Source organism: Ascaphus truei, chromosome 1, assembly GCF_040206685.1.
Source record: "Ascaphus truei isolate aAscTru1 chromosome 1, aAscTru1.hap1, whole genome shotgun sequence".
Taxonomy (NCBI): Eukaryota; Metazoa; Chordata; class Amphibia; order Anura; family Ascaphidae; genus Ascaphus; species Ascaphus truei.
Window position 1 is genome coordinate 90,702,218 of NC_134483.1, and position 13,023 is coordinate 90,715,240.

General features: G+C 41.1%; 1 protein-coding gene and 1 long non-coding RNA gene across 2 annotated transcripts; one reads left to right on the plus strand and one right to left on the minus strand.

Annotated features, from left to right (window-relative positions):
• The first annotated feature begins 1,234 nt into the window (after positions 1-1,234).
• LOC142469260 (uncharacterized) lies at positions 1,235-4,158 on the plus strand. Its single transcript, XR_012789007.1, has 3 exons — positions 1,235-1,384; positions 2,440-2,495; positions 3,974-4,158. It is a non-coding gene; the product is annotated as an uncharacterized LOC142469260 (long non-coding RNA).
• On the minus strand, positions 3,451-4,950 carry LOC142469247 (uncharacterized). Its single transcript, XM_075576200.1, has 2 exons — positions 4,877-4,950; positions 3,451-4,513 (listed from the first exon to the last, which is right to left on the minus strand). The coding sequence occupies exons 1-2, from the start codon at positions 4,923-4,925 to the stop codon at positions 3,462-3,464; spliced, it is 1,101 nt and encodes a 366-aa protein (XP_075432315.1). The 5' UTR covers positions 4,926-4,950; the 3' UTR covers positions 3,451-3,461.
• Positions 4,951-13,023: the final 8,073 nt, after the last annotated feature.

The window sequence follows — 13,023 nt, forward strand, 5'->3', positions numbered from 1 at the left end:
TCATTATGTTAATTAAGTGCTTATGCAATATAGGCATAAGGGTATCACATTTTTAATTGTTTGTTAATAAGCGCTGCAAGCAATATAAAATTAGTTCCATATGTAGTATAGTAGTCGGTGGCTCCTCCTCACAATCATCTCATATAAAGGTAGACTCTTCTGAAATCATACATTGATCCGATTGTATCTTCCCCGACATCTCTGAAATACAGCAAACACATGATGGTCAAAGATGGCACCTTACTAGATATGCATCCGTGACAACGCGTTACGCAGCTCTATATGATTGTGTAGATACACACGTCACTCACTTATATGTTAGAAGTAAAACTGTTCATCAGTATGTAATGTTTCTTTAAATTTGTAGCAGGCATAACTATGTATAAGAAGTGAACGTTGCCTGTATACTGAAAGATGTGCGCGCACATCTTTGTGTGCGCACGCACTTCACGCTTGGCTCCACTAACTGTTAGCACATGCGCAAAACAAAGCGTACGTTGTGCGTTCAATACATGTTGAAAATACCAGTAAACATAACATCTTTATTTCAAATACAATGAAGACGAAACTACATTCGTTCTAAACGAGTACATCTGTATTCTTTTTAAACAGACGTGTTTGAACAGAAAGCACGGCCGATAACACAATGCGCAAATGCAATACGTGTGACGTCATGTTAAGCCAGCGTGAAACGCACGCTAACACTCCTCCCACTCAATTAACATTCGGCTAACGCCCAGGGTACGCCTACAAACACTGAGCCGCACGCATCACACACTGCAGTTACCGTTACTATAACAAAACATGACAGCCAATAGGCTTTGAGGCGCGCACGTCGCTTGGGGGCGGGACTTACATCACTAATCCTTTTTAAGGACGCCTTGGCCCATGACAAGGGTCCCACGTCATACGTGGTGGACCCGGTTTTCAATGTTGTAGATGTTGCATGATAACAAAACAGGTATGTGTTAGAGTAATGGTAAAATGTTGCTAATATGTTTAAAGGGATAGGAAAGTACGTATATTTATTCCGTCAGCAATGTGTACTACTCTTTCAGGTCCTACTATATTGTATTAGGAAACAATTTGTTTGTGATCGCTACATGTTATGCAGTCTGCAATGTTACGCTGTATCCACGCATTGAAAGTGAAAATGGTGGTTACAAAAAAAAAAAAAATTTAAACGCAGAGTCAACGCATAACGATTGTTATATTTACCATTCTTCTAGAATTAACTCTTCGCCTGGCTGCAACTGGTCGCTCCAGAAATGCAAGCCATTTTCATCCACGCTTAACCCAACCGCTGAATCCAGTATGGCACATATCTCCTCCAGGATGCGCTCATAGGAATCGCCACTGCTTTCTTCAAATAATTGGTCGGGAGGTAGGTTCATTTCTTCCGGTTCCCATTCCAATGCAATTTCAGCTGAAAGGCTTGGTACATAATCATAGTACTTTTGTTCTTGTACAATGTGGGTTTCAGGAATGGAGGCTGCAGATATTGCAGCACGTATCGATTCAAACGGATCAGTAGTAGCGGATACATTGCTATTGCCATTAGGAATAAATATGCCTTTCACGACAATATAAGTGCCGTCTTTCAGGATAAATTGTTTTTCCGGGGCAATCTTCCAGAAACCATAGGTGTGTTGTAGCTTATCCTGGTCACGTTCAAAAAAGTCATTACTTGATAAAGTGAATCTTATTGAGGAATTAAAATTCCGTGCATGCTTACGGTCTTGGTAATAAGGATATTTTGCTCGAATGAAATCATCGATTTGGCGTGTGCTTGCTTTCTGTCCGCGACTGTTCAAGATGGCTTCACAGATCATGTACTTATACCCTAAAAGGGGATTAATATTGTTAACGAATTCATCAGCCATGTCTGAGTAGCACAAAAGCTGTGTGCAGGTCTGTGTTATTTGCTCATCAAAATGAATGTGCTGAATGGCTAACAAACTCCTGTTTTTCCTTGTCAAGGTCAACAAAAGTAACTACTTTGACTCCTTATTTCAAACGCCAATTGGATTTGTTTGTCTAATTGGGTTAACAGTTGTGGTTCGTGATATGGGACTGTGGGAGAAACATTTCTCCTTCTTTTATCTCGTTTGTGAAAAACATCCCTAGACTGTGAATGCGTTCACATAGTGTTTTTTTGAAAACTAACAAAGACCAGTGTGTGAAAATATTTCTTAGCCAGGCATATCAGTAAAAACACACCTGCAAAAAGAAATGTTTTTTCCCCGCTTACATTTCTGTGTGTATGTGAAAGTCTGGTTAACTCCCTGTCTGCATGAGTTTAAATACGTGTGTGTATATATATATATATATATATATATATATATATATATATATATATATATATATATATATAAATATATCTCTTATAAAAATATATATATATTTATATATAATATTTTATTTTTTTTTATATTGCAGGAGTACACACAACATTGATGGCATTAAGTATACCTTGTATGAAACCTATTTAAATGGTGAGAAACATGATTGAATGAAGTAATAAACATTTGTTTAAGCACAATACTGTTAGAGTCTCATACTTAGGATATTTCTCAAACATTAGGCCTGTATTATTAAAATAGTGTGCTTTCACAAGGAAGCATGAAGTGTATTAGTTTGTGTATACCAGTTTATATAGTACTATATATATATATATATATATATATATATATATATATATATATATATATATACACACATATATACATATATATATACACATATATACATATATATATACACATATATACATATATATATACACATATATACATATATATATACACATATACACATATATACATATACATATACACATATATACATATATATATACACATATATACATATATATATACACATATATACATATATATATACACATATATACATATATATATATACACACTCACACACTCACACTCACACTCACTCAGTGTGTGTGTGTGTGTGTGTGTGTGTATATATATTATTATACATTCTGAGATGTTATAGAAACGAACACACAACTGATTAAAGGACAAAATTACAATGGCCAAGCAAGGCAAAGGTAAGTAATAATTTACACATAATCCTGCTGTACACGTACAAGAAAGATGTTTGCACTTACTTAGGTGTTTTAATAATTGCATGTGACTAATATGCATATGCAATTCTTACATCAATTAACACACCCAAATGCAATGTTTTGCTGCAAAGTCAATGGCAGCTTCTCTAAACTTAGCAACTGGCTCCTGGTGGACCATTACTGAACAGACGATTACAACATAAATATTTATAACACAATTAATTATGAGTGTTAACATTTCCAAAACTTCACGTGTACAAGAACATAGTTGAAAGTTTGGAAACAACACAGTCTTCAGCATACATACAATAGTAATTAGATAATGTGAAGTCAACAAAACAAGGCCAAAGACATATTTTGTGAATTATAACATTTATTTTTTTTGTTCCTTTTGCGAGCGAGTAACAGGCCTGCTTGTTGTCTCTTGAATTTTCCTTTTTCTTTTGCCACCAACTTTAGGCACAACAGAGCCACTTTGAGTGGCCTCTGGCACTTCACGGGCAGGGCTTGTGGCCAGTGACTGTTCACCTACGGGGCTTGTGGCCAGTGACTCACCTACAGGGCTTGTGGCCAGTGACTCACCTACAGGGCTTTTGGGCAGTGATTCACCTACAGGGCTTTTGGGCAGCGATTCACCTACAGGGCTTTTGGGCAGCGATTCACCTACAGGGCTTTTGGGCAGCGACTCACCTACAGGGCTTTTGGGCAGCGATTCACCTACAGGGCTTTTGGGCAGCGACTCACCTACAGGGCTTTTGGGTAGTGACTGTTCACGGACAGGGCTTGTGCCCAGTGACACATGTGAGCAAGTTGGTAGACACTGCACAAGTGATGGTTGGTCTGTTTCATGTGTGTCTTGTTTTGTTTTTGTCGCCTCCTTTGTAGGTGTCTGCTGCTGAATTTGTACAGATGGCAGCGGTAGGATGTCATCAGGAACCTGCACAGCAATGTCTGCTACTTGACCGGTAACATTTGGGCCTGGTGAATGAATATCAGATGAATGTGGTGAAAACTGACCTGCATGAACAGATCCTGGCTGGGAGGTGTTGAATTGTGGTACATTAGTCATTCTCCAGTAATTAGCTTGTGTTTGCTGAACAACTAATGCTTCGAATGAGGTGTTGATTTTTTGCAACTGTTTAGGCACTTCAATGAAGACTCTGTGGAGATGTGCCAATTGTGATACTGTTTCTTCCTGCAGTCCAATCATCCTTTCCAGCACTGTCATCATGTCTGAATGGCGACGATTTTCTGCGTCCACTATTTTTCCCTCTGAAGCTACAATTGCATCGTATGTGGAAGTTGATGGACGATTTGGCGGTACAACAGTTTCTATTGGCACCTCTTCATGGTCACATGATTGTATTTCAGTCTCTTCTGTGGCGTCATCCTCATCATACTCATCATCCTCATCACCATGATGTTCTAAAAAGAAATGTACACATTATTCAATGGCATGTTAATGTATGCTGTGTTACTATGTAATTGTACTGTGTCCTAAGTAACACCTAACATGTTAGCATACGTTTTATAACCTCATTAAAAACTACCTTGACTTACGAATAATGTTTGGACTCAGTATGAAATATGAATGAATGAAAAGTTGCTCTAAACTCAGAAGTCCTACATGATAATTAACATCACTAACACAATACATGTTGCCTTACACTTAATTTTCACTGACACTAAGTAATCCTATTTAAAGAAGATGTGCAAAACAAATAATGCACATGACAACATAACATATAGAAGAGCACATATTATATGGCCAGCAAATGATACACTCACCTTCTAGTAGTGTTGAGCTGGCTGACCCAGGTGAAGACACTTGTTCCATCTCAGGTGACACATGTCCTCCAGGGGCAACTATATATAACAATAACATAAGTTTTACATTTACATGTGTAAATATTGAACAAACACTTATTGTATGTTCTGTATTTATGATTAACTAACAACATCAGTTCCTTAACCGAAAATGTGTGTGAAAGTGAACATAAATAGTTGTAATAACACTGTACATGCCTGTGTACTTAGAATTTTTGAGTTCCCTAACATACAACATACTATGTTTCTGCAGTAATGCGTGAGGATAAATAGATTAAATGAGTACATAAAAATCATATGTTGTGTAGTGATATCAGTATCATAATGTACATAACTATCATGAGATGACCATTCACAATGGTTATCATGAAGGTGGTCATATTGCAAAAAGTGTTGTTTTTGGTAGAGGATATGTGTGGTACATTAATCGAAGATGTGGCACACCTGAATGTGGCTGTGACTCAACAAGACAACACATGCAGTGTGTGATAATGTGTCTTTGATAGTAGTTCAACTATAGATATGAGTGAACTAATGTGTGACGTACGCTTTGATAAGTAATGAGTTGTTGGGGCATTTAGTAGCTAGAGTTAAGCTTTCAAATGAGTGTGATTAACTTCAGTTGTGCTATTCAGGTTGTAAGAAAGGTATTCCCTTCCCCAAAAAGCCTAATCAGCCACACCTTTCAATGACTTGAAACAGGTGCAAATGGTGTGAACTAAGTTGACCGTGAAATGAGGCTGTAATTAGTGTGTGTGCTGAACCCCACCCCCTCTGTTGAAGTGTATGCTGTGATGAGATATTAATTGCAGCTGCTTTAACACAATGGTAGATGAGCTAAGTAGTCATCTGCAGTGTTTAAGTTATGAAAACAATGACATAACATATGATACGTGTGCCTCATTATGCTGTCTGTATATGACATAAAGCAAAAATGGACCTTTTCATAAGCAACTATAGATGTGTTAGTGCCAGTGATGTTTGTAGGCCGTTACATGCAATTTCTTTGATGCATGCTTAAAATAGGCAGTAATGTCATGTTTGTCGGAGTAAAATCAATAAAATACACAATAATATGATACATATTTCTGTTCTGTACCTGTAGCTACTAATAATTTCTCATGAACATGTGTTACACATGTGTACTACCCTGTTGTTCCCCATCTTCGCCCACCATCAATTGCTTCCACTGCAGCTATGCATTTTGGGAATTCACATGTAAATGAGCACGCAATGGCACGTGCTATATTAGTTACTGCTTTTAGTAGGACTACTACATATATGTCTATTTTGAGATATATATATACAGAATCAGACATATACATATATAGATGCAGGTATGCTTATATTGTGAAGACAGTATAAAAAGCAGTGTAAATATGCAAAATAACTGTAAGCAACGACACGCCTAGTACAGTAATATTTATCACCTGCTGGAAATTGTGACGGATAAATTCCAATGTCACGGTCACCAGCCAAGCCTTCCACGACGACGGTAAGTAATTTTGGCCGAAGCAGCTCCTCCAATGGAGTCAATATGAGACGTTGTGGTGTGGGCCCACCTCCAGTGCCAGTAGCATGCACGCGTTGGTCTTGTATTTTCTTTTTCAATTTGGACCTAATATCATCAAATCTTTTCCGACAATGATACTTGTCCCTGACACTATTCCCACAGGCATTGACACCAATGACTATTGTGTCCCACATTTCTTTTTTGCTTGCTGCACTTGTCCGCCCTTGAAAAACATATAAAAGATATGAGGTAAATTAATAATAATATAAGCACCAGTTTCCTACACTGCTAGCTGTTCCAAGAGATAGCAAACATGCTGTTTTATGTGTAATATGTGCAGCACATGAGCATTCACTACTAAACCTATACATGTAAGCAAGGTTGCATTCATATTGTATGCAGTTCTGGCAAATTGACCGCCTGTGTTTATTTGTCCTTGTAAGGCATGATAAAAAGCTGTGTTTCCACACTAATGAACATAGAAAGATATTGTGTACCCATATTTGCATATGAACAAAACTCAGATGACCTAGGATCACATGTATTTGAATAATAAATGTAAAGTTACACTTACCTACTAAATGTCCATAGAGACTGTCATAGTGCTCCAGAATGCCAGTGACAAGAGCCCTATTTTCCTGGTCATTGAAGCGAGGATTACGTGGCTTCTCCACACGTTTTTTCCGAGCAGGTTTAGGGTCAGAGCTTGGCTGGTGCTGACTGGACTCTCCTTCTTCCAATGGAAGAGCCTCCAAAAGCTGGCCACCAGCAAGCACGCCACCACCAGACACCCCATCAGCAACTGCGCCACCAGCAGCACTCCCAGCACCAGCACTCCCACTCCTAGCACCAGCACTCACACTCCTAGCACCAGCACTCACACTCCTAGCACCAGCACTCACACTCCTAGCACCAGCACTCCCAGCACCAGCACTCCCACTCACAGCAACAGCACTCCCACTCCCAACAACAGCACTCCCACTCCCAGCAACACCACTCGCAGCACCAGCACTCCCACTCCCAACAACAGCACTCCCACTCCCAGCACCAGCACTCCCACTCCCAGCAACACCACTCGGTGCACCAGCAACATCACTCCCCTGAACAGAACGTTCACTCCGACGCGTACTCGCACGAGTAGCAGTCCCACTCCCACCAGCATCACTCTTCCCACGCTTTGCGGGCATACTTCCAGCACTCACAAAAAACAGACAAGAAATGTACAGGCAATCACACGACCCACTTCCACATATAAAACAAGACAAAGATGTAAACAAAACAACAAAGGACAAAGCTCACCCAATACACAACAAGTCTCTCAGTCAATATGCAAATCTTCAATCGTCCAGCTCTGTGCGTCTCTCTCTCTCTCTCACTCCCAACAACACAGAGAATGATTAGCAGTACACGTTGCCTTTAAATATGGCGCGCAATCAAAAACATGCTTGTTTCGCCTGATTCAGCAAGATTTGTGATTGTGCAACCTAACAGCACCCCGCCACGCACGCCGATACACCTGTGTGTGATCGGCTCATCATCGTGAGAGTGGGCGGATTTGTTTTCTGGTTGATTTTGAATGTATTCGGCACTTACTGCATACGGAGAGGGAAAAACGCCAATAACATGACTAATCGATAAGCTTGCCGATTTCACATAATCGTCGCTTACTGCATGAGGCCCTATATCTCTCGGCTATCAAGTAGTGCCAAGATCTTGACTGAGATGGTAATACTTCCCCCCCCCCCTTTTTTCCTATTTGTGCTAATATATGCTGCTAATATATGCTGTCAGTATTGTTCATACAAGTTCAGCTGTGTTATCTACAATTTAGAGTTTAGAGATAATTTTATATGTATTTGAATAGTAAGTCTATGTGATTTAGCTGGAATTATTCCATCATCAATATTAACATTAATATCAATATTAATATTATTACTATAATCAATACCTATGTTATATGAGACATTTGGGTTTGTCTGCTATTTTCTCATTTTTATTAGTTTTGACTGATTATGATGTCCCTTAATGTGGTCAATATTACATGATTAATTGCTATATATCGTTTGCTATACATGGTGTGTTCTGTTTGTTTTATTCATGTTTATGTTTTGTGGTCTTCTGCCTGTTGCTTTAAATGTAAACTAATTGGAAGTCTGTGGATGTCATTTCCCAGACTAGTATGTACCGATCCTATTGGTTAGCTGGCTGTACTTAGTGAGAACTAATAGTTAGGATGGCTATCCCTGACGAAGTGTCCCACGTGACACGAAACGCGTAGGAGTGCCAGTGCATGCTGGGTAGCTACGTGACGATGCGATACGCCCAACAGCTTCACACCAGTGCAGGAACTTTCACACGGAGATGCCGGTCTGGAGAATCCCCTCAGCTTTACCAACTGCTATCCGGAGAGGGGGTTTTCTGCCTTGATTGCGGACGTCGCGTTCGTGGAATTCACTAGCTTGATGTGTTAGGATCTACATGATCTATTTCTATTTTTATTGTAAGTGTGTACTACTTTTTTAATATACTGTATGCCTATATAAATTTTTCAGTGATCATTTCTCTTCTTTTGCGCCCCCATTCTTTTGTTTTTGAATATTAAACAACTCAATAACAATTCATTTGCATGCAAATGGAGACTTGTAAAATCTGTCCATGTTTGCAAATTGTGCTCATTTGCATGTCATTACCTGTCATTTATATTATCTGTTATTTATTTGATTACCATGTGTATTACTACTGTGAAGCGCTATGTACATTAATGGCGTATATATAAATAAAGACATACAATACAATAAATATACAGTGTAAATATAGGGGTGAAAACTGCACACTCCATAGTAAAAAAAAAAAAGGAGAAATAAAAATAAAAATACAAAAATACTATAATGCTGGTGCTTAAACATACAGAGTAGACCTGCTACGGTATCTATCCAGACATATCTGAAAAGGAAAAAGCAAGGTATAAAGCACACAGACCAAAAAGCAATTACTGCTAAAGCGACATTTACTTAAGGCATATTAAGACAACAAAAGAGAGCAGGATAATAACGGTTCAGGGAAACAGCCCTTACGGAGCGAGAGCTGACGAAGAAGCTGAAATGTTATTGGCCTCCTCTCTTTTGTATTAATATTTATTAATATGCTTTAAGTAAACATCACTTTAGCAGTAATTGCTTTTTGGCCTGTGTGCTTTATACATTGCATTTTCCTTTTAGGACAAACATACAGACCCCACGACCAACCTGGAAGGACATCACTAGACCAGCCACACTAGCTACAGCCCAGCAAAGTCCTCGCCACATTATTCCCAATTAGGAAAACTGATCCATCATTCCATGTGCAATCTGATCAGTGCTACTATGACAAAGCAACAACATACAACTTTATCCTGTCACTTCCCCAACTTCAAAACAACTGTACACAAATAATATACTTACATTTTCTTTATTTTGATTTTGTAACATTTTTCAGACTCCTTCAATCTAAATCTTTATTGTTAGCCCTGAAAATGAGGAGGTCATTCACCAGGATGGGATAAGTGTGAAACGTTTATTACTGGTTGCCATTGAGTGCCAATGTGGCTATTTATGCTTCCATTGAGAGGGCCTCGGTAGCCACAGTAATAATCAATGGGATTATGTTTACAATTAATTTTTTATTTATGTTTATATATTGTATGATTAATATTTTGTATGTGTAGCCCCGGTCCCCCTTGGGCTTAGCCGGTGGCCCCTTACCTTCCGATCTGCTGCGGAAACGTGCTGGTAGCCGTGGGAGGAGTTGTGTAGCCAGGGAGATGATCGCGTCGCCGGCGGTCCCTTTTGCAGGGCGCCGCCATGTTAGAATGGGCCATGCATGCGCAGAAGGATGCTGACGGCCCGACGGCCATTACAGAAGTAAGCGCGCGTAGGAGCAGCCAATCAGAGGAGGCTCTTAGCAGGGACTACAAGTCCCATGAGCCTTACGGAGGCACCACCTGACCCACGGCAGCCAATAGCGCGACCGTATTCACCTGCTGACTCTTGGATACATTTAGAGCGCTCACCCCAGTCGGTTCTAGCACAGGATAGGGGTAGGAGGCATGTGCAGGGGTCTGTGTCTCCTGCACTAGGCCAGAATCACCCCCTTAGGCCCCAGCTAGGCCCCGACACCCCCTCAGCTTGTGGTTGCTGCAGGGACTGACCCATAGGATAGGGACATGGCCCTGTAGAACCAGCATAAGTGAGGGACACAGCCAGGATGCGGCAACATCCTGGCCCTTGGTGGTCTGGGACCAGATCATCCCTGAAGAGACTATCGTTGAGGTGGACACCTCACGTGAAGAATTTCCCCTGCAAGGATGGAGACAGCAGAGTTGTCCAGCACAGTTGGGTCCGTGAACCCCGTCATAGGACTCAGCGCGTCCGGATGTGGACACACCTGGCAGGTACCTTCCTCAAAGTACGCCAACACACACAGTACAGTGGCAGCGCTGAGCACATATAGAGGGTGGTGTTATATCCTTGTGGACACTAGGGTGGTTGAGTGCCCGATTACCTCATAAGGTACTGTGGGGACTATGGACAAGAGTGTGGGACGTTTGTGGATGGTTACGGCCGTGTGCGGCTGGCGGGTAGCTGTAACCAGTAGCCAATATATATATATATCGTAAACTGTCATTTTATGTTACCCAGAGTGTGGTTATTGGGTGAATATATATGTGTACATACATATGGGTCCTGTGATGGGCAAATCCACATCGTTGGATCCGTTACAGGTGGAGGCGCTGATGATTCTTGTTTCCAGATACACCCCAGGCTCCCTACAGCGGAGGCTCAGACCTCCTGTGAGCCACAGGTATTGCACCACACACGCACACACACGCTAATAAGACTATTGGTCATTACTCTACAGGAGGGAGTGTTGTGGGGGTAGAGGCGGGAGGTGGAGGTAGTTTCCATTTAGAGGGTGGTTAGGATGGTAGAGGTCAACTCCTTGTCTGCCTTGGCGGTTAGTGAGGCATCACAATGCAATGCTTTACTAACTGCTTAGGTAGCCAAGGGGGGGGGGGTAGTTTGATTTAAATATGAACTTCTTAGTAGCCCTTAGTGATCAGCTAGTCATGGAAACAATGACTGACTGACCACTGGGGCTACTAAGGGGAAAATATCTAGTTAAATGTGTAATAGTTTAGGTTTTATCACCTGTTCCATGTTGGTTTGGCTTATCTTGCCTATGTATATAATGGCCATTGTGTACATAGACAAGATAAGGCTGATAAATTCCGGTACTTTTTGGCATTATTTAGGTTCCGATAAATATCGGGACTTGATGACTGGCACCAAAATGAGCACATTTTTGGTATTTATTCATTTTGCTGCAGGTTTCGATATTTTTATCAGCAAAGGTAGAAAATGCGTTATTTTTTGTGTTACCAAGTTGATGACTTATACCTTAAAAATCACACATTATATTGCCTATAATACTGCATTTTTAGCCTAACGAAGTTTGATGACTCAAGGCCTTAGTGAAATCATGATGATTGGACTTTTATGTGAATGTTGACATTTTCTGATCTTTGTTGGTAATCGCAACAAACGTTTTTCCTGGTTCTCATCCTACCTCTCCCATAGCACATGTTTGGTCTCTGTTGCTAATATGTCTTCATTTCCTGTTGATCTGTCTGTTGGTGTAACTCAGGGCTCTGCTCTGGGACCTCTCCTTTTCTCTCTATGCACATGTTGACGTCATCAACTATTTTAACCCTAGGTATCATCTCTATGCAGATGATACTCTGATATATCTATCCACCTCTACCCTCATACCGGCAATCCAGTCCCAAGTCTCGGCCTCCTGGGCCTGGGCCCAGTGGCTGTGGGGGGCACATGTGGCCAGTGCTGGCGGGCCCAAACTCCCCCCCACCCTGCAGTGGCCCAACCTCTCTCTCTCTCTCCCCTCTTGTAGAAGTCTGGCCTCTCTCTCTCCCCACCTGCAGCAGCCTGGCCTCTTTCTCCCCAGCAGCGGACACCGGATCCTCCCCCCCGATGGGGGGGTATTGTGTTGGAAATATGGGGGAGTTATTGTGTTAGAAATATGGGAAGGAGAGAAGTGGGGAAAGAGAAGGAAAGCAGTGGGGGGTGAGAGAGGTGGGGGCGAGAGAGGGAGAGAAATAGAGGTGTAGACGAGAGAGAGGGAGAGAGATGGTGGGTCTCGCAAGGCCGCTGACACTGGGGGGGAGGGGGATGGCAGGGTTTGGGGGCCAGTGGAAAACTCTAGTCCTGGGCCCCAGGAAAGCTCTCTTCGGCCCTGGAAGTGACTGGTTACATTAGTAAAATCTTCCCATTTGATGCTTCATGAAAATGATTGGTAAGCATTTGTAATCAGTTTTGAAAGTCTTCAGGTACTGTACACATGGGACGCTAATGTCTCAGGGAGGTTCTTATATATCTTGTTTCTGGTCACCCCAGTAACAGAGTAATCGGATATACTTAACGTGCAATTGCACAACAACCGTAAAAGATAATGGAGACAACACAACTGCCAAGTCTCAATGTAGATTGCTTAGAAACAGTTCCAAGACATACAGTATAATAAAATAAAACTATACTTGCTG